This window comes from Herpailurus yagouaroundi, unplaced genomic scaffold (assembly GCF_014898765.1).
Source record: "Herpailurus yagouaroundi ecotype Mexico unplaced genomic scaffold, PumYag 139, whole genome shotgun sequence".
NCBI lineage: Eukaryota > Metazoa > Chordata > Mammalia > Carnivora > Felidae > Herpailurus > Herpailurus yagouaroundi.
In genome coordinates this window covers 20,071,421-20,094,559 of record NW_024412394.1, presented here as the reverse complement: position 1 = coordinate 20,094,559, position 23,139 = coordinate 20,071,421, and the positions used below count along the sequence as shown (strand labels likewise).

At 35.9% G+C, this 23,139-nt stretch overlaps 1 protein-coding gene across 3 annotated transcripts in view; it reads right to left on the bottom strand.

The window, feature by feature from the left end:
- Positions 1–23,139, bottom strand: part of MLIP (muscular LMNA interacting protein) — a 252,167-nt gene that overhangs the window by 96,549 nt on the left and 132,479 nt on the right. For all 3 annotated transcript variants that reach the window (XM_040473782.1, XM_040473783.1, XM_040473785.1), the window contains exons 4-5: positions 17,839–19,404; positions 5,640–5,711 (exon numbers count right to left, since the gene is read on the bottom strand). In XM_040473782.1, the coding sequence (XP_040329716.1) occupies positions 5,640–5,711; positions 17,839–19,404 (1,638 nt within the window). The remainder of the gene's footprint in view (positions 1–5,639; positions 5,712–17,838; positions 19,405–23,139) is intronic.

The following is a 23,139-nucleotide window of genomic DNA, read 5'->3' as shown; positions in this document are numbered from 1 at the left end:
CCCTGTTCATGCTCTGTCTCTCTGTCCCAAAAATAAATAAACGTTGGAAAAAAAAAATTAAAAATAAATAAATAAATAAATAATAAAAACCCATTCATCTAGGCTCAGAGGCAGAAGAATTCATACTTTTCCTTCATTTAATTAAGGACATCAGAAAGGTGTGCCTGTTTCCAGCCCAAACCTCTTTCACTGGAATGTGCTTCATCTCTTTCAGTAACTCAAGGGATTGAGCTAGTTTGTAAACCTCCCTTACTCAAGTCTCAGAGCTAAGTAATTTCCAAGTCTCTTTAATTGTCCCTCATTAAAAAACAAAGAAGATTTGGTTTCTAATTGGATGAGGATTTAAATATATTTTAGCAAGTAATAAAAGAAAGTATTGTAGACAGAAATCCAAAATCATCGTTTCTTGGTCAATATTTCACTTCAGCCGGTCACTGTCACTGTTGCCTGGTGAACAGGGAAAGGCTGGGAGATAATCACATAAAGTCCAATTCAGTAACTTACAAGCTCTGCTGCTTTGGGGAATTTACTTGGTATCTTTGAACATCAAAATCTTCACAGAGTTGTGAGGACAGTAAAGTATTTAGCTGAGTGCCAGATTCACTAGAATATTCAATATGGCAAGTATTGTGATTGTATTTCTAATTGTTAAAAGTTATCAAATCTAAAATCAATTCAATTCCCTTATAGAAAAAGGTTCTTTATAGTTTTTCCATGGAAGTAGAATTTATGAAGCTTATTCCACCCTAAAGAAAGATTTTTAATTATCATTGTCTCAGTTATCAAATACTAAGCTCCTTGATTTTTATAATCCTCTGAGCAAAAATTTGCCTTATAATCCTATGAAATAAAATTGGAAATTTTAGAGACCTACCCAGTTGCAAACCAAAGTAATTCATTCAATGAACATTTAACAAAAAACTACTATATTTTCTCAAATAGTTCGTAGTGGGGGAAAAAAAACCACCAACATGCATAATTATGGTTTGGCAAGTGCCTTAAAAGAGATATGTGCATGGTATACAACTGCCTGAGGAGAACCAACTGGAATAGTTGTGAGTCCTGGGCACTTTTCCATCAAGTAAGAGATGTCTCTCTAGTATAGGCCATATGCTAAGCTAGCAACCAGATTTTGTTAAATTTTTGAGACATTCAGAGACCTTAAAATATTCTCACCCAAAGACGTATGCTTAATCAGATTAAAGTTTACCAACTCATGTTTAAAAAATTTAAGCTGGCAATTTAGAATAAATTGGTTTGAAAACTGACAAGACATCTCAAATCTTTACCTTTCCATTTTTATAGCACAGTTTTTACAATCGTCTTCAAAATGGCTCTCTTTAACTTCCTTCTACCAGGAAAAATAAAATTATTTTTATACCTTAACTTTTATTTAAATAATTAACCCTACAATTTATATGTGCTATTTATAAAATTGAGCTACCCTATCATTCTTCTTTCAAACTCACACAGCTTATGAATTAAATGTGTCTTGAAATTGGCAGATAGTAATGCTATTTGTTGGAAAATTGTACCTAACTCTAACCTTGATTTTATCCTGAGGAATACTTGTGCAGAAAGGAACGAACTTCAACTGCTCTAAAAAAAAAAAAAAAAAAAAAAAAAACAGTGCTTTCCTGGAAAAATATTAATCACTTGTGAAACAATAAAGATGCATACTATTTTATTTTGTGGAAATACTCCTTTCTTCATCTTTCCTTTTCTTAATATATTTTCAGAATAAAAATAAAAAGCCATTAATTAGAATACTAACATGAGTCCTTCAGTTTAATTTTAACTTTTTACCTATTGCTATCAGGCTCAGATGAGAAGAAAAATTAGTCAATAAGAGAAAGACCTTTGACACTCTCTGAACAGAACAATAGTACACATAACAAGACGAAATAGTAGTGTATAAAGTTGTTTCCTCTATTATATTGTTGAATATATCATAATAAGGTTCATGGACAGTCACAAATGTAAGCTGATCTGATTACTTTGTTCCTGCTTTGTAATCACTTGTATTTCATCCTTATCTCAGTCTTGGAGGAGATGATTATTGGCAGGAGATGAAGCCAGAGACTCTGAAGCTAACACGTTAAAATATGTCTTACATTTATCTCTTCTTATAAAGCCTTAGTTAAGCTAAAAATGCTTTCTTCCTAAATGTTCACGAGGAGAAAAATGATAGAATACAGAATAAGCTATAAATTTAAGTTTTGATGCAGACAATAAATTACAAAACAGAAATACCAGAAACCTCAGGTCTGCTGCCAACAAAATGTACTCTTTTGAAAATTATGGGTTTCGTCTAGGAGTGATTAAAGCTGAAACCAATCCAGTGATTCCATGAAAATTTAATATCTGATTGAAAGGGATGCCTGTATTTCAATGTGGAGAAAACCTTGCGTTTTAAAAAGATAGCATTATTTTTTAAAGTGATTCTGATTCCTCATTAATCATACCATATACTATGAAACAAAATGTGGTATAAAATATTAACCATGAGTTTAATCTGGTTAGGGGAGAGAATAATTGTTAAACTGAATTAAATACATTGGCTCTATGTTTAAGGCATTCCACCGCGTAAATCCTAACAGAATACTATAATGGGACTGCAGCACCCTTCCTTTTGTGGTACTCTGTGTGATAGTAAAGGGATCTCAGAAAATATTCCAAAGTGTTAATCTTTCCCAAAATAGATGAGTTTCTGCTAAGTATAGTCTTAATTTTCCTACTCAATTCAGAAATAAGTCCCTTTGATTTTAACTGCATAGAAAGAGTTCTATTATATAAACAGATGGATAAAAAGACCTACATTATCAGATTTATTTTTTTTTTAATTTTTTTAATGTCTATTTTTGAGAGAGACAGAGTGTGAGTGGGGGAGGGGCAGAGAGAGAAAGGGAGACACAGACTCTCAAACAGGCTCCAGGTTCTGAGCAGTCAGCACAGAACCGGATGTGGAGCTGGAACTCAAAAGGAGATCATGACTTAGGCTGAAGCTGGATGCTTAACCGACTAAGCCACCCAGGTGACCCCCAGATTTTTTTTTTCTTAAAGCTACAGAACATGAAAGGAGCACCATAATATCATTCAAGAAATATTAGTGAAAATGGAAATAAATGCTGATAAAATATAAAGATAAGACTTTTGTTATTTAAAAATTCTTACAAATTAAAATTCCTCATTAAGGAACACACGTCATGGAAAAGCCAACAATAAATAAATTAAATTATACAAAGGCTCTAAAGAAAAAACAGACATATGCCAAGTTTCATGACCTTTGAACAATTCAAGTATTTATGGTCCAAAACCAACTTATCTTAGCCAAAAGACAATTACCCACACTAGTGTTTCTACACTAGTGTTTCAATTCTCCCTAGAAAAACACTATTTTTAATTAGACATCATGACATTTATATTCTGTTGTGCTAAAAAATAAAAAATAAAAATATGCTTCCTAAAAGAGTAGGTCTTTTGGGGAGTGAGGGTGGGGGAGAGGGAGAAACGGGTGATGGACCTTGAGGAGGGCACTTGTTAGGATGAGCATTGGGTGTTGTTTGTAAGCGATGAACCCCAGGAATCTACCCCCAAAACCAGGAGCACACTTTACACACTGTATATTAGCCAATTTGACAATAAACTATAAAAATAAAAAATTAAATAAATAAATAAATTTTGACTTAAAAATAAATGAAGAAAAATATTATGAAACATAGACTTCTATTTTAAAATGGTATTGCAGTTCTGTTTCATTAAAAAGAATAAATTATGTAGACAATATCCTTAAACATAAATACATACATAAATAAAACACAAAACCTCTCCTATATGAAACTGCATCAGGCTCAATACAAAGTGATGCCACAGTACACATTTATGGAATGGGTTTGTGATGCAATTGGAAGTTAAACTAATGGTTTTTCATTTTTAATAACCAACTAATAGGTTATAACCTCTAAAATCCATTTAATTGGAAGAAAAGAGAGCTGGTAGACAGAGATTCTGGAACCAATAATGATATCCAGCCTTATCTTACAAAAGTCTTCCAAGAAGAAGTAACTGTTATTTCTCTAAACAGAAAATGGATACAGTGGTAGCACACAGGTACGGGAGAATGTGCTAGGGTAGGTAAGACAAGTATGATGGAGGGACACCGACAGGTGTCTATTCTCTTTGCCTGGCCAGCTGCTGGGAAGAGAGTTTCTCCCATTTCTGTGGAGGGAGACACTGTGACCAGATTTCAGAAACTGTCCATCTAAAATGGGCAGAGGGTCTGCGGTGAGAAAATATTGCCACTATGACTCAATGTGACAACCCAAGACAATAGGATAAGGGACAACTGGCAAAAGTATCACCTCCTGCATCCTTCTGAGCCTCCTAAAGTCACTGTCTTAGGCCCATCTCATCTTTTCATGAGCTAAGAAAGGTAGAGATTCAGAAGAGAAGCTGGAGAAAACGTTGCAGATCTCTGCAGCCCAGCAACTCCTCAACCCCCTAGTTGAAAGCATTCAGACATATAGAGCATAGACTCTGGGCCACACGTGGATAATTGGGAATTAGCTCTCAGAGATATATGACAGCAGAGGTGCTGCCCACCAATGCCCACCTATACGCTACAAAGCATCTCCCACTAACAGTTACTACATTTTAGACAAGAGATCATGCAAAGATTTTATTTCCCAGATCATACTGACATAACAAGAAAGTATATTCATAAATCAGTGGTCAAAATACCACCTGGTTGGCAGGCATTAACATTTTGACAAATGATAATAACAGTATTTGAAATACTATAATTACACCGAAGAAAATAGGCTTAATGCACTGAGAGGTAAATTGCTTAAATAAATATCATAAAAATAACATGGAATGAATAATTTCATACACTTGGTAATTGATTTCACTTCCATTCTGATATAATCCTCCATGTGGCTTTCATTTGAGCATATGTAATGTGCTTATTAAACAAGAGGCTTTAATTTAATTTACCTACTGAAGCAGGAGCCTGTAATTTTATAATTAGTGACTTTTAATAGCAAAGCAAAAATGCCCTAAAGGCATGTGAAAGCAGCTGGGTCACTAGAAGTGATCTCAATCCTCCCTCCCGTTCATGGAAGGAGGACCAATGGCTGGTGAGAATGGACAAAGAGGTTTAGCCCATGCCAGGATCAAAGCCGTTACGTTGGATACTCAGCTAATACATTTCCACCCTATGGAAGCCACTACTAGTGACCAAGTCTTGACCAAGTCGCCCACATGTAACCCCATTTTACCTCCACTCTTTTGATCAATGTGAAAAGAGGTGGAAGCTCTTAAATACAACAATCACTTAAAATTCCAAAGGACAGGGATGTATCAAAATCTGCATCAGGTTTTCATGACTGCTTTACAATGAACTGGACAATTCTGGGCTCATATTTAGCCTCCAGTGATAAATTCTAGGCTCATATTTAGCGGCTGGTGATAAAGCAATGATGTGTCAAATTCTATTCACCAAGATGCTTTCATCATGTCACCCTAAACTAAGAGCAAATTTTAGTAAAAGCAGAACTTTAAAACAGACATTTTTAGAACATATAACAAAACTGACACTAGAAACATAAAATTCCCTCTGCTTTTGAACCAACACTGACCTTCTGTTCCAAAAGCAATGTGTTTGTAGGGATTGCTGCAAAAGCCTTGTAGCTTGACTTGGTCTTGTAATGCTAGAATGAGTAACCAGAAAGCAAGAGTGGAGATGAAAAGAGGGAAGAATAGAACATAATTTTAGACTAGTGCTACCAAGTTAAATGACAGGTTATCAAATGAAGAAAAGTTATTACAACTTGTTTTTGACAGAAAACAAATTAGCTTACCATGTTAATATTTTATTAGAATGAGAAAAAAAGAAACATCACGGTAAAATATCAGCCTAGGGATTATAGGCAATTATGTGCTATACAGTTTCAGAACTTAAAAACATCCATTTCTGCAAAGTTATATATAAATATCTCATGAGCAGTGTGCCCCTCATAGTCTATAAATGTGAGTGGGCTTTTTTTCCCTTGATCCTCAAAGGAAATTGGTTCTTTTTTATAGTGCCATAATTAACAAACATTCTTCCAACAAATTTAATCGAACTCTTGATACATTCTCTTGCATCATTCATAAAAACAAGGGTCAGAAGACATAAAATTTACCATCAGTGTTTATTAAGTAGCATATTGTAAATAGAGGTAATATCAGCAATTTAATTCCATAATGAAAAAGCTAGAAGGCCAAACTTCTGATCATAAATTCACCTTTTTACTTTTTTTTATTAAAAAAAAAATTTTAATCTTTTTTACATTTTTGAGAGAGAAACAGTGTGAGCAGGGAAGGAGCAGAGAGAGAGGGAAACACAGAATCCGAAGCAGGCTCCAGGCCCCGAGCCATCAGCACAGAGCCCAACGCGGGGCTCGAGCCCACAAACTGTGAGATCATGACCTGAGCTGAAGTCGGACGCTCAACCAACTGAGCCATTCAGGTGCCCCATAAATTCACCTTTTTAAACTTCATCATCTCCTGCTCTTTCTAATACAATTATATTAATGAATCAAATGCTAAAACATCCTGAGCTTTTAATAAAACTCAGAGTAATATAGTTTGGGAGTATTTGAGAGAGAGGGTAGAGCATGAGGAAGTTGTATGCATCAGGATACTATGCATAATCAAAAGCCCAGTTTTGATATTGCTCTGGGTGCCAAGCTGCTTAACTAAGTTCAAGGCTCCTATCACTTCAAAAGCCCGTCTCAGGCAGCTTCCCCAGAGGGCCCAGACCCAGCTAGAAATTGGCACGCAGCTCTAAGCTGTCTTAGTCCCCTGGAAAGCAGACCACAGGATCTACAGAAGAAAACATGATAGTCAAATAAAATAAAACCTGTGAGTTTTATAGATACAATTGAAGTAATCTTCCATTAAAATAGTGTGAGGAAGGTAAGAGGCTGGCACATTCATTTTCCTTATAAAGAGGGTGAAGTAGAGAAAAATCAAAATGCCAGACTTGGAGGAAAAAAGTCTCAGGGCCCTTCAAGCCCCGGTCTCTATACTGACCTTGCACTGCTATAATCTACGTAGGACATATTTTGGATAAGAACTGAAAATGAAATGCCATCTCTTGGTGCAGAATAACAGCTGGCACTTATTACTAGGCAAATTAATTTTACATTTACTTTTACAGAAGCCCTATAACTACAGAACCATTAGGGAAAGGAGGCATAGTGTGGCTAAGTGACTTGCCTAAGATAGTCCATAAAGAACAGAAACAGGTATGGAACTCAGGCCTTTTTGCCTCCTTTAGAAGATATACTTGCTTCCTCTAGAAGATAACATTTTCTCTCAAAGTATACCTAAGCAGACAAGTATACATAACATTATATCATTAATACTCCATGATGGTTTTATGAATACTTAACTCTAATAATAGTTGTAATAATAATAATAATTAATAATAGCTAATAATCACTATGAGCCAGGTACCATTCTAAAAGCTTTATGTGTATTATCTCTTTTAATTATCACAACCAAGCTATTAGGTAGATTATATTATATCCAGTTTATATATGGAAACTAAAGTACACAGATGTTAAGTAACTTATTTAAGGTCACTAGGTAGTAAGTCATAGCTGGGATTTGGATGCAGGCACACTAGTCAACAATTGTGCAATTATCTACCATATGCCCTTGCCTCTCATTGCAGGACACACAATAATTTACAATGTTTGTTCTTCTATCCCCAAATGCCCTAAAGTATATAGTTGGACAAGCCTTTACAAAGAGATATATTGTTATCACACACATAATGCCACCGAATCTTAGAATTAGATGTGATCCTGAGGGCCATCTGGCTTAACACCCTCATCTAAGACATGTATCTCTTTGATCAATCCTCTGTTCAGCTACCACATGAACACTTGTCTATCTCCCAAGACAACATGTTTAGGCCTCATTGTTGGAATTGGTACAAAATTCTCCCTTATACTGAGCCAGATGTACTTCCTGCTACCTTACTCCATTGGTCCTTTCTCCCCACCTTAGAATGATGACATATGTGAAGAGCTCCCTTCTGCATGAGAGTGGTAATGCTGTTTCCTCCAACCCATCCTCACTGATCCTCAGTTGAAGATTTCACTATCCTCATCACTTTCTTCTGTCAACATTCCTTTACATTTTGAAAATGTGTGCACTTAGCGAGATGTATTTTTAACACAAAATAGAATATAACCATCACCTCCGTGACATCTATTGATAATAAACTCAGTTAATACAATGAAGATGATAGTAACTGGAACTGTCTCCTTGCTTTTGTCATAAGTGAAGAATATACATACAGGAGAGTGAAGTTGGAGTCATTTCATATTGTATCACACTGAGTATGCTACCACTAAAATCCCTAATCCTTTCATCTTTTTTGTTTAACATTTGTTGAAATTAAACTCCATCCTGCAGTTATGTTATTCTTCTCTAGATCCCAAAATAGTACTTCAGGCATTATCTCTATCCCATTTCATCTGATCAGTTTTGGTTTGTTATTGTAAACTATGAAGATAAAAATTTTTATAATTATTTCATCAACCATTTTGTTAGGCATGTCATTTTTATTCATTCAAGTCATATACCAAGGATCAGGACCTCTTGCCTCCTGGGTTCTACCAACCTGGTGGACATCAATCTATCCTGTAAATCTATTTGGATATGGCAGTTCAACTAATGGATTCATTCAACAAAATATTAATGATTATCTACTTTGTGACTTATATTGCTCTAAGTACTACAGATTCAGCAGTGAACAAAACATCCAAAGCCTTTGCTCTCTAGAGCTTAACACTAAGCTTACACCCAAAGAGACAAACCATAAGCCAAGAAACAAGAAAGCAAAAGAAATATCCTAGCGAGATAAGTAATAACACAGAAAATTAAAATAGGATAATGGCACAGAAAGTAACATGCAGGATGCTTTAGATTGGGCACTCAGAACAAATCTGAGTTTGGAGAGGTCATTACACTTCACATATCTCTCTTTATTCATTATATAGCAAAAAAAAATCACAAAAGCTAGAATTTGGAAGGCAATCCAACAGACATCTGTTGATTGAAAAAAATGTCTGACTTTCAGTCATAACTGCTTCTGTAAACAATCACAAACTAAGAATATAGGCAATCATTTTCAGAATTTACCTTCCTCTTTTGTGATAAATAGAACATATGGCTCGTTTCTTTTTCTGGCAAATCTCTTATCGCCCATCATTTACAATAGAAGTAGAAATTTGGTTTGTTTGAGATACAGTTATCTAAACCAGGAGATAGGAACTTAGAGCATATAGATATTTCCTTCTAGTTCCCATCTGTGGGGTTTTATGTGTGCCTAAGACATATGTAGTCTTTCCTTTTCAGTCTGAAAATCATTCTTGTTGCCATTAGAGATACTTTTTGGGTTCACCATATTTCTTCAGGTTTCTCTTAACAATATTCTAATTTGGAATATAGTTTTTCTTTAGCACTCCAAGTCTTCCAGGTGTTAAATTAAATTCACTGGTTCCCTTTCCTTGGTTTAAAATTACAAATTTCTCTAGTCAAGGTAAATATAACTTGAATAGTAAGTTGTAGTAATACCGGCTGGAATCACTATCAGCTAATTGTAGAAAGTAGAACTGACCAGCCTGACCCTGAATCCAGAAAACATTCAGTGATACCTATTGTACCTCTCCAATTTGTAATCTATGTTTTTGGCCAACATTCAATAAATATTTCTTAAATATCTACCACATAAAGGGGCAGAGTAAAGTTTAGGTTTAGAAAAGAAAATGGTATTTTACCCTAGAAGTTTTTTCAGAGCTAATCCTATTTATAAATTCTATTTATCCTAGATAATTACAACATAAATCCCAGGTATGAAAGTGAGAACAGCAAAAACACACCTTTCCCCTTCAGAAAATATTTCTCACCATTATCACATCCACTATTATTGATGGCTAAAATTCCACCACAGGCTCCAGTAATAAGGACCCATGAGATTTCAAAGCAAACTATATTAGTTGCCTTGAGAATTAGAAATTTGAACTCATGGTTACACTTTAAGTATAGGTGAAGGGCAGAACCTCAGATTACATGAACAAGAGAGAATCCTGAACAAAAGAGCTTCCCTAACACCAGGGCCAACTTCTCTTTCCTGAAGCATCCACAAGTATAAATGAGAGCATCATCATTCTAATTTTTTTTTAATTTTTTAATGTTTATTTGTTTTTGAGAGAGAGAGAGAGAGAGAGAGAGAAAGAAAGAATGAGTGGGGGAAGGGCAGAGAGGGAGGGAGACACAGAATCCAAAGTAGGCTCCAGGCTCCAGGCTCTCAGCACATAGTCAGACATGGGGCTTGAACACAGAAACCGAACTGTGAGATCATGACCTGAGCAGAAGTTAGACACTCAACCTACTGAGTCACCCAGGCACTCCAAGAGAGCCCTTCCTGCTCATCAGTGACCATGCATGTACTGCCTGAGTCAGAATCTCCCTGAGACAAAAGCTTAACCCAAGCCCTGATCCAATTGCCCAGAGACCTCCCTTACATCTGGATTACTGGCAGAGTACAATCTCTATGATGATCCTGAGAACTGAAGCAGTGGGGAAGGGGTGGCAGGGCAGGGAGAGGGAGAAATTTCCTTGAACAACTCTCTTCCCAGTAGCGGTCTCCATGGCTGATTTATCTGTCTGTGTTTCTAGTACTCTAAATATGCAATATGTTATTGTATTACAATATTTTGCCATCCCTATTAGCCTGATAGGTCTTTTAGAGAAGATATTTTATACAATTTCCAATATCGTATACCAACCTGGCAAAGAACAGATATTCAGCACATATTTGTTGACCTAACCTGAAGTATTTTATTGAAAATTACAGAAAGATTCAGAGGACATGAAAAAACAAAATTTTAGTTCCTCATCTACTGTTCAAGTCTTAGACAAGCCTGGCTGATTAGAGACCCTCTTCCCACTTCAAAGTATGCCCTGAAGGCATTTCTAATATATTAAATTGTCAAAGTCCTTCAATGAAACGAAGTTTCAGGATTTGAACTCTTGACCTTGAATCCCTATTTTATTTGTTTTTATTTTTATTTTTTAATGTTTGTTTTTGACAGAGACAGCATGAGTGGGGGAGGGGCAGAGAGACAGGGAGACACAGCATCTAAAACAGGCTCCAGGTCTTAAGCTGTCAACACAGAACCTGATGCAGGGCTTGAACTCCAGACCAGCAAGATCATGGCCTAGGCCTAAGTGGGACACTTAACCCACTGAGCCAGCCAGACACCCCATCCCTATGTTTTTTAATACCTTGCTTTAGTTAAACTGCACAAGTCCCTCCCTGAATTAAAATGCAAAAATTCCTCAAGGGATAAAAAAGGTTTTTGTCAATTACTGACACTTGAGTGTGAATCACTGCTAAGCACAATTAACAAAGGCTAGCTGGAGAGAAACAAAGGGAATGGGACCCAGAACTGGTTAGTACAGAAATGTAAGTGACACATAGCAGGGATGGGAGAATCATAGAAAATCTAGAATCTCCACAAAGGCACCAAGAATTCTGTAGAAGAGGTGAAGTAAAGAGGTGGAGGAGGAACAAAAGGAGAAAAGCAAACAAGAAGATACATATACCTAGTTTCAGCTGTTCTATCATTTCACCTATGATTGTGAAGGTTTGTTACCCTACCTACAAAATATATACGGATACATCATCTTCACCTTCACTGCTAGAACCTCACCAGAGCCATCATTGTCGCTTGCCTGGATTGTTCCAACAGACCCCTAAATTCTCCTTCCTTCAGCTTTCACCCTCTTACAGTCTATTCTTAACACGGCCTCAAGATAGACAAGATTGTGCCAATTATCTACTCAAAACCCTCTGATGCCTTCTTACTCAAATTAAAAATCAGTGACTAAGAAGTGGCACACAAGACCTCACAGGACCCAGCTCGCAGTTACATGTCCCTCTGACAATCTCAGCCTCCTTATACTAACTCCACTCTTGTGATACTGGCTCTCCTACCTTTGTACCTGCCAAGCACTCTCTGGCATCAGGTATTTTTCCTGGCTATACTCTCTTAAGGAGCATCACCCCCTTCAATGTCACCTTCCCAAAGGAACCTGTCATGACCGCCAGTATAAATTTGTGACATTACCCCATGCCCTGATATACTTTTCTCCATACCGTGTATGACTAACACACAAGAAAATTTACTTATGGCAGTCGGGGAGGTGGAAGTGGTAATTGCTGACTGTTTCTCTTCTGCCCAAGACCTTTCTGTGAGCAAGCATTTTTGCAATTTTATTTGTTGCAACATCCTCCTGACTTTGTAACGGGTCTTGAACATAATAAGCACTCAATGCACATCGATTGCTTGAACCAGATTGACCATTTTAGCTCATGGGGGTACATTCCATATTGCTCATGTCTCAGATTACATGTGGATCAGCAGAAATGGAGACAGTCACATGGAGACTATTGTCACCAAGTTTTCAGGGTGATGCAATTGGAAATGTTTTGATGTCTTCAAGGAATGAGGTTTATAAATAAAACACCAACTATAAAAGGTCATGAAACATTTAAAAGCTCCCAATTGATCCCTAAACTATGTGTCCAAATAGCTGTAAGGCCAAGACAGGCACATCACTGGAGCTCTCATAGTCAGAAAAGAGCTTCAAACCATCTTCAGTAAGTGGCGAGATGTTTAAAGTTTTGAGGTAAGGGCCTCAAATCCCCTTAGGGAACACCATGCTAACTCCCTAGGAGAAAAATTTAAATCAGGTTATAAATGAAGGCCAAATTTATTGGGAACCCAAATACAACTCCGGGAATTAATTTTATGATATTCCCTTTCCCAAGGGGCAGAAACGTCTCAAACAATATAGATGTTAATCAAAGAGTGGACTGAACAACATCCAGAGAGATGCTCATCCTGTCTAGGACCATGATTATAATGTGAATTAATATTTTAAAACTGTACCTGAAATTAAAGTATATCAATTATACCATACTAATGTAAACAGATTCAGAACCTTAAGATTCTATCTATAAAAAAGAAATATCGAGCATGCTTTATATCTGAAATTAGCTCAGTATACTCTAGCTGTTCCGTTCTATTTCAGTATCAAAGGACAGCAGGGCCCACACTTTGAACTAATACCCTTCAAGCATTCATGTTTTAATTTGATGGCCATTTGTATTCCAGGACCTCTTTCCTTTTGGGATCTGGCGCTGAGTGAAGCTGATCTAAATCTGAAGCTCTTTGACTTCAAAGAGAGCCCTGTGCTTGGATTAGCACCACAGTGGAAGGAACAAGACAAGAAACAATCCATAGGAGCATAGGAGTTCTTTGATATCCCAAAGCTTTTGTCTGTTTCCTCTTATCAATCTATAAAATAATCTTAGCAATTCAAGCAAAACTAGTCAAACATCAAAGGAAACTGGGATAAGATTTATCTATTCCAGCATCCATTTTAATGAATTTTTTATACTCAAGTTACAAATCCTGCAAATAATAGTTTGCAATTAAAAAAAAAAAAAAAAGGTAGGCTGATTTTTACCTGGAGAGATAAGAGCAAGAAGCAAGGAAGAAATAAATATAACTAAGAACAACATGTCTCAGGGAGCAACAATTTTTTGCAGAAGTTATCATGATTTTTGCCCATTATAAGAAACATTTTTTGTTCAATAAAAAGGGTAAAAATAGATAAATTATCATGATTCCTCATATTTTCATGTTCAGCAAATTTATCATGCACTTCTATAAGCATGATGTTTTTAACTTAGGAATTAAAACTAAAAATAAAGCAAATGTTGAAAATTCTTTAATATTGGGAACAGTAAGTGAGCTGTGGGAGAACAGATCTTCAACAAACTTGATCTTAGGACAAAAAAGAACTTGACTTGATCAAAAGCCCTCTGGGCTCACCCTTTTCCAACTCTCCAAAAAAAACAAGACAAAACGTGAACTAAGCAGAATAAACCACAAAGAGAAACACTCAGAAGAAGCCTCTCAAGTAAAATCACTTTTCACACAGGTAATGAATAATTTAAACATATTGGCAGTATGGTTTAAGAAATAATTGTTAATAAATTCAGGAGACAGTACTGTTTACATCACCAGGTTGTTTTTAATATATCACAAATGAATTCCATAGTCACACAAATGTATTTTTAGATAATCACCAGGTCATTTTACCTCAAATAAATAAGAAGTTTTGATTCAGAATTATAGAAAATGTTAGATTTTTCTCCATCCCATTTGCTTTGAAAATGTAAAATACAAGGACTAAATAATTTCTAAAAATACATTTTTTAATGTTTTGGGGTTTGGTTCTTTTTGTGTGTTTTTTTTTTTTTTTACTATTTATTTTTGAAAGACAGAGACAGAGAGAGTACAAGCAGGGGAAGGGCAGAGATAGAGGGAGACACAGAATCTGAAGCAGGTTCCAGGCTCTAAGCTGGAGCACAGAGCCAGACATGGGGCTTGAACTCATGAAGATCATGACCTCAGCTGGAGCCGGAAACTTAACTGACTGAGCCACCAGGAGCCCTAAAAATACATTTTTAAATGACCCAAACATTATAGAAATTTATAATTCTGATGATTCCATAATGATGATTTCCTTCATGAGAATTATTAAATCAGGCTAAAATGATTATTAATAGGAGTTATTGCTTTGTGTTTGGTATATAATATGAAGAACATAGTACTACCAACCTCATATTGTCATAAAAGTTAACTGACATAATTGTTTCCAATTTTTTTTAATGTTATTCTTTTTTGAGAGATAGAGAGACAAAGCATGAGTGAGGGAGGGGCAGAGAGAAAGAGACAGACACAGAATCCGAAACAGGCTCCAGGCTCTGAGCTATCAGCACAGAACCCAACATGGGGCTTGAACTCACAAGCCATGAAATCATGACCTGAGCCGAAGTTGGATGCTCAACAGACTGAGCCACCCAGGTGCCCCTGACATAATCTTTTCTAATTAATTTTTAACTGTTTTGTATATTTTATATATAGAAATTTTATATACAGAAAGCACGTGGTAGCTCTTAAAATAATTATTATTACAATTGTCACTGTTTAATAATAAGCCCAATCTTCCTATGTCTTCACATAAACTCCTCTGGGTTCATCTTCTGTATATTTGGTCAGGTTATTTACTATTTCTGAAATGCCAGCTCCTTCCCTCCTCATTAAGCTAAATCCTAAACATTTCCCACAGGCCTGCCATTTGTTATAAGTTCCCTCACTAACCATACCCCATAATAATAGTTCTATTACATTGAATTCAGTGAGCAATTGTATATAATATGTACTATACTATATTAATATTACCTTATACTTGTTTTCTAGTTTTATTATGGATTTAATAACTCTATATAGCTTCTCCACATCATGTATCTGTATATTTTCTTCTACTGAATAAAATTTCTTTTTTAAGGACAAAGAATTATCTCTTACTTTTCTTAAAACACACATACACACAAACACACATCCCCAAAAAAGCTAGTATGGTGGTAGGCATACAGCAGAAGTTTTATGCATGTTTGTTATGTTGAATTGTACCACAACATCATTAATACGATAGATTGGACGTGATAGGATTTGACTTGAGGATTGTTTTATCTTTCCCATCTTAAGTTCATCATTCAAACAATGACAGAGTTGAACACAATCTCCACGGAATTTGGAAGTTCTCGAACTGCTACTTGATTGCACTGCCCTAAAAATTGTAGTTCCCCCCCCCCATACAGGCACTTCAGAATTTCATTTGAGTCATACAACAATCCAGTTCTGGTACTATACGATCCACATCCTAAGTACTTGAGAATAGTTGGGAAGCTGGCACGCTCTAGAGCAGAGTTGCCCTTCTACCAGGAAAAATGAACTCTATGAATTACATCTTCATATGTTTCCCTTCTCGTATTAAAACAAATGCCAGTCTTCAGAGTATAGGTTTTTTTAATAAGTTTTTTCATTTGAATAAGGTTGACACACAATGTCACATTAGTGTCAGGTGTACAATATGGTGTCTGAACATCTCTATCTGTTATGTTACACCTACCACATGTCACCAGCTACCATCTGTCACCAAAAAACACTGTAACAACACTGTGGACTATATTCCCTATGTTGTTCCTTTCATTCTCATAATCTACTCATTCTATAACTGGAAGCCTGTATCTCACCCATTTCACCCAACCTCCTCCCCACTTCCCTCTGACAACCATCAGTTTGTTCTCTGTATTTACAAGTCTGATTCTTCTTTTTAATTTATTTTGTCATTTCTTTTGCTTTTTAGATTCTACATATGAGTGAAATAATTTGGTATTTCTCTTTCTCAGTCTGACTTATTTCACTTAGTATAATACCGTATAGGTCCATTCATGTTGCTGCAAATGGCAAGATCTCCTTTTTTACAACTATATAATGTCCGTGTGTGTGTGTGTGTGTGTGTGTGTGTGTGTGTGTGTGTGTTGCATCTTCTTTGTACTTTCATCTGTAAATGGACACTTAGCTTGCTTCCATATCTTGGCTACTATAAATAATTCTGTAGCAAACATAGGGGTGCATATATCTTTTCAATTAGCATTTTTTTATTCATTGGGTAAATATCCAGTAGTGGAATTAGTGGATCATATTGTATTGCTATTTTTAATTTTTTGAGGAACTGCCATACTGTTTTTCACAGTGACTGTACCAATTTATATTTCCACAAACAGTGCATGGTACCACATTGTTTCATCTATATGTGGAATCTAAAAACAAAGCAAAAGAAAAGACAAACAAAAAACCAGATTCTTAAATATAGAGAACAGATTGATGGTTGTCGGAGGGGAGGTGAAGTACAAATTTCCGGTTATAAGTTATATAAACCACAGAGATGGAAATACAGCATAGAAAAATATAGTCAGTAATAGTCTAAGAGCATTGTATGGTAACTACACTTATGTGGTGAGCACTGCACAATGCATAAAACTTTTGAATCAATTTGTTGTACAGCTGAAGCTAATATAACATTGTATGTCAATTACACTTCAATAATAAAAGTAGAAAATAAAAAATAAAAATAATAAATGAATGAATGTATGCCAGTATTCCATTCTTGCTCAACAGGCTGCTTCAGAGCATTTAGAAGTCAGTATTTCTCCTCTCTCAATTCTATTTTCTTATACCCAGCCTACCTACCCTTTCAGTATTTCATAATTACTAAGTATTTAGAGTTAAAAATAAATCAAATATAATATTCACATATAAAGGAAATTTCTATTTCTTTTTGCTCTATATGTATATAGCTAAATCCATACTGGTATGGATTTTAGGTGGTGCTCAGGAGGAGCAAAAAAGAAATCAACCTGATAAAGGGGGAAATTTTTACACTGATCCTGTCTACTATTCTCAGTACAGGATGCTCTGATGGACAATAGGGTCCATGAAATTAACTAATCAGAAATTTATCATAGTCTCAAATTCAAACCAACTGATTTATATCCATCCCATCTTTGTGATCAATGATATAACTCATTATGCCTGAAGAAAAAAAATACCTTGGAGTCATAGATATAAGAAGTTACTGTAACAGGAGGATTTGTAAAATCAAAGAGTTTTATCAAAACATGCACATTTTAGATAGATTATAATTCACCTACACATTAAAATATACCAAATCCTAGCTCTACTTACACTTTCTATAACTCTTGTAAGAATATCATAATTATTTTTCCTCTGGAAAAAAAGATTCTCCCATATTTCAAAATAAGCATGCACCATGCAACATGCAAAAGAATACCTTGGGTTTCTTATTTTCAGGGCCTGTTGACATGGACAATGCATAAGGTGAAATCAGCTCCTTGGTTCTTGTTAGAGAGATGGGAGGTGATCGGGTTGAAACAGATGACCTGTGGTTGGATACTGAGCTTTCAGATTTTCCAAGTCTTGAAGGCAAGGTACCACTGCCACAATTTGGGTACAGTGTTGGACTGAGCTGGAGCGCCTGGGTCGGCAGATTAGCACGAGGGAGAGGGGAGGACCCCAGTTTGGGAAGAGAGGCAGAGCTAGCACTGGAGACAGGGGTTGAAAGAGGAGTTGAAAGGTTCTGCCCCTGGCCACCTAGCTGTGGGGCTGCTCTCTTGGATCTGTTTATCAGGTTTGAAAGAGCTGGGGAAGGATGGAAACATTTCTCTGGAGAGGAGAGCATGGCTCTTTGGTTAGTGGGAGGAGATAGAGAAGATAATGCAGAGGAGACTGATGTAGGATGTATGTGAATATTCCTGGGCTTTTCTGGGTCCCTGAGGTCAACATCCTGTTTGCCCTTCAAAGAAACAGGAGGAACACTTGGTGGAACAGGAGGAAGTCTTGCAGAACTGGATGTATCAGTCTGTAGCAGGGAGACTGTTGGGTTGCTCTTCAAAGAAGTGGGTGACATTTTCTCTACATGCAAAGAAATGAGGCTGCTACTGTCATGTTTTGTGGGAGAAAGGGAGCATGCCTCAGAAAGGGGAGTAGATTTGGCCAGAAAAGGTAAGTGGAAGGATTGCTGCCTAAGTTCGGATACCTGGTGTTCCCCCTGCTCTGGAGACCCTGCTCTCAGGGAGCAACTAGAGAGAGATTTCTTAGGTGTGGGTGGGGTTTGTTTTGCTTTTTGATCCAGAGTGAGTGTGGAAGAAGCCAGAGAGTTAAGAGAGAAAGTGGGACAGGATGCAGGGGAAAAGGGTCTTTGGTGAGAAGGATTTGACTTGAGGATGGCAGTGAGAAGAGAAAGCCGGGAGGGCACTGGGGATTTCACCCCTGACTTTGAGAGATTTCCACTAGATGACACTTGGCTACAGATAGTGGAAGAAGAGCCATGGAAAGAGGAGGTGAATGGTTTTGGACTTGGAGAGAGTGAATGTGTGACAATACGGACTGGTATGTATGAGGCCGAATTTGACTTCAGAGAAGCACTGGAGGATGGTGAAGGAGAAGTGGTTCCTGGGCTTTCTCTGGGGCTAAGGACGTGCGAACTTAAAGTTGTTGTCTTCTTCAGAACTTCAGATGCCAGTCCAGGTTTCTGATCTGCTGCACTCGGACTGGATAAATTAGAACCTGATAACTGAGTGGAATGGGGAAACTGTAACGTCGAGGAGGTGCCCTTCGATGCAAAAAAGGGTGAAGAGTGAGCAGAAGTTTGAAAATACGTAGCTGTTTCTTCCACCAAGGCCCCACTGACATCCAGCCTCCTAGTGTGGAATTCCTCTAGCACAGAGGCTCCGTCGAGGTTAACTGGGTCAGGTGGCGTTTTCTGATTAGTTGGAGAAACAAAGGAGAAAGCAGGTGGTTTACAGGCAAGCTGCTCAGAGGTAGTGGGAGAAGTTAACTAGAGGAAAGAGAAATAGACAGATTGTAATAGGAGATTACTTGTGAAACTATCAAAATATTCTTGTCACTTGTGTGTTTAATGCAAACAGTCCTATTAGTTTACACAAAACAGGCCCCTTAAACCTCCATAAAAATGGAAGAAATTCTGTTTTGCAAATGAGGCATTGCTCATTGCTTTAAATTTGAAATAAAATATAAATAAACTGTGAAGTGTTACATATTATGCCTCATTTATTCCCTGTAAGGACATTAATATAAAATTGTATATGGATGTTTCCATTTGGAAAATAATTCACTGACAAAATCTAAAATAGTTATCTTGACTCGGAATTGTGTGACTTGAAAAGATTTAAATCACCAAAGTAAGTTTCAAACTTCACTTTGAAAACTGAAATAGATTTTCTTCCATTGTAAAAATATAATAGTATATAATACAATAATATAATAATACAATGACTACAATAATATAATAATGATTACAATCACTAAAAAGTTTAACATGCTTAAAATGTTTAAAATTCTAAAAACTTGAGGTACTTCTACACGTTGTACAAGTTAAAAAAATGACCAGAACTCAAAAGATGCAGCACCCAACATCAACATGATCAACATCAACAATGATAAATTGAGATAGTGAAAGCAAGGATTGAAATAAGAGAGCAAAAAACATGTTCCCTAATTATTTGCCGGAATGAACATTTAAAAAATGATATGGCTTCTACTGGAAAAAGATAGGTATGCTTTCATATCAAAAGAAGCCAGAGTACTTTACAAATGTAATCTGCCTTAAACAATGCAACCCACCAATCCCCTGACATATTAAAAACAAAACAAAACAAAACAAAATGAGAAAGAAGAAAGAAAGAAAGAAAGAAAGAAAGAAAGAAAGAAAGAAAGAAAGAAAAAAAAAGAAAAGAAAAGAAAAAAAAAAGAAAAAAAAAGAGAGGGGGGGGGGGGGGGGGGGAGGGAGGAAGGAAGAAAGAAACGATCATTTTCAAGAGAGTCTAGTAAGGGCCTGTGAAATAACTGGGTGTATGTATTCTTGTGCTATTTTAAAGATCATCCAGTACTTTAAGACAGTACTAAAGACAAATGCTAAAATTATAAATGATTTGAAAGCCAAGTCTTTAAACATAGGTCTCCCTGCAAAATTATTTCTTTGATTCTATCAACTTATAAGAGAATTTAGGAAATATCAGTTATTCAAAATGCTAATATTTATTAAATGATATTATACTATATAATATCTTCTTGTATATAATATATATTGCCTTACATGGAAAGAAAATATATGACCAAACAATTAAACTTAGCAAAAGCCTGCTTTACAAATTCAATAAAAGATATTTCTTGATTTTTTTTGTAGTATGTTAAGTGTCCATCAGACCTACTGTAAAGATTTTCATATCATATACTTTTGAATCCTAAAAATATTTAAAACTGATAAATGCAAACAACTCACCCTAAACTTCTAAGTTTCAAGTAAACATACTTAAAATAGATCTTTCTTTTTATGTGTAAATTCATATGTGTATTTGCAACACAGAATTCTTGTTACACAATTAATATTTGAATACATTGGCATTACCCAGAATATCTGAAAATCAGGGATAATTTGATAATCAAGCAGAATTCAATCAAATTGAGAAAGAAGCTTAACAATTCCCTCACATCAGCTTTACTTAGAAACAATTCTGCTTAGCCAGTGTTCATATAACTGATTCATGTGATTAGACATAAGTGAAAGTTCTTCTGTGATTATTTCCAATGATTGCGCTCTTATCACAAAAAGAATGAAGAAATTTCAAGACTGTGTAGGGTGTCCTTGCATGTTATGCTATAGTTTTTGGTAAAGAATTTTGTAAATTAATAACAACAGCCACAAAATTCCATTCCCTTTTCAGTAATATTTCCAGATAACTTCAATTTATACAGCAAATTCATTAATTCATCCAGATTATCCATGAAATTATGATGTTAAAATCATAAGGCTATAATTTTGAAGGTCTCATTCAGAAGAAAAAACTGTTCCCTCAACTTTCTCAAGACTATGGCTTCTAATTACCAAACATTCTACTGCAGTGAGTCATATTTTACCTAATATAAATAATTCCATTTTGTTGCACTGTTGAATAGTTGATTATTGAAGAACTTCTAAGGAAACGACTCTGAAAAGTCTAAGAATGTTTGTTGTGTTTGTATTAACCTACATACATTTTTATTGTATTCTCCTATTCAATATATTAACAAGTATTTGCAATATATTTGTTTCAAATTTGCAAATACAGCAGATGTTATCCTAATTTACATTAATTAAAAAATACAGCACCATACTTTTGTAAAATTCCCAGGAGTGAAGAATTATTTTTTTAATGAAAAAGATTCATTTTCCTAAATTCCTCTCAATGGGTTAAAAAAAAGTAGTTAAAGACATGAATAACTTTGTGCAGAAGGAAAGAATGTATACCTGTCAAATGCTCAGTCAGCTCAGAATAGGTCCTTCATTTACCACTACCCTTTAGATCCTTTACCAGTGATAATTAACTTCTCTAATGATGTCTACAAATTTCTATCCCTTCATCCTCTTCCATTATAACATCTTGTTTTGTTTTCTAGGTTTGTTAATGATGCTCTAATTCCTTCTCCTCAAGCCTATTCTCTGTCTTCCTCATCATTTATTTCTAACGTGATCTTTGTTGATCTCTTTGCTTTCAACACCTCTCCAAAGCTGCCCTCAACTATGTTCTCCAATTCACAGCCTTCTTCTGATTCCTTGAGTTCCCTTACCATATACTTCTTCCAAAGTTATTCCTAACTTCTTCTTCTAGAAAGACTATCCTGAATTCTGGAATACATTCACAATAATCTCAGTAAGAGAAGATTCTTGTAGTGTTCTGCTCTCATCAAGTGGATGATCTGAACGCTAAATCCACTCTTGGATCCTGTATAACAGAAGCCACCAGTTATTCGAACAACCAATCTCTCTTGTGGAGCTGTTATAATTTTAGTCAACCTAAATTAAGTGCTTCCGTATATATTCAATTTTTTCTAATGAGTCTTAGATTCCAAAGCATCTGAATAAAAGCAAGAGTGATTGATCTGCTGTCTGAATAGACAGCAGATTAGGATGGCACAAGATTAGGATGGCACAAGAAATTGATCCATATAGTAGAGCTCTTGCTCCTAAATCTTTACAGCTATGCAAGGTAAAAACTTTAGATTCCATTTTGAGCTTATATGCAGTAATTTCATTAAAACACCTTGGCCTCCTAAACACACCTATTTATGGGTCATCTCACTAATGAACACTCATAATATCACTGGGCAGATAGATTCTCAGCCTTTCAAACCTTAACAATTTAAATAATATTTCTGGTGTTTCTACCTCTAGTTGCACTCCCATTTGACCTAGCATTAGAGCAACTTTTTAAAATCTAATCAGAGCACACCTACTCTCAAGATGTCATCAAAACTTTCTCCATGTATAATGTGAATTAAGTAACTTTCCTTCATGACAGAGTCCCTCTCTTGCTATCTCATCTCATCTCTCTCATCTCCTACTATTTTCCATCTCAGGTTTTAGAAATACTTTGTTCAATCTCAACCTTCCAGCCAGTATTGTCAACATTATAGCTACCTTGTTCTTTCTCTAATCCACTTGCCAAATCTTCAATCTTAAATCAATCCTGCTGCCATTATGCTCCTACACCTAATCTACTTAAAGCGGCTATGA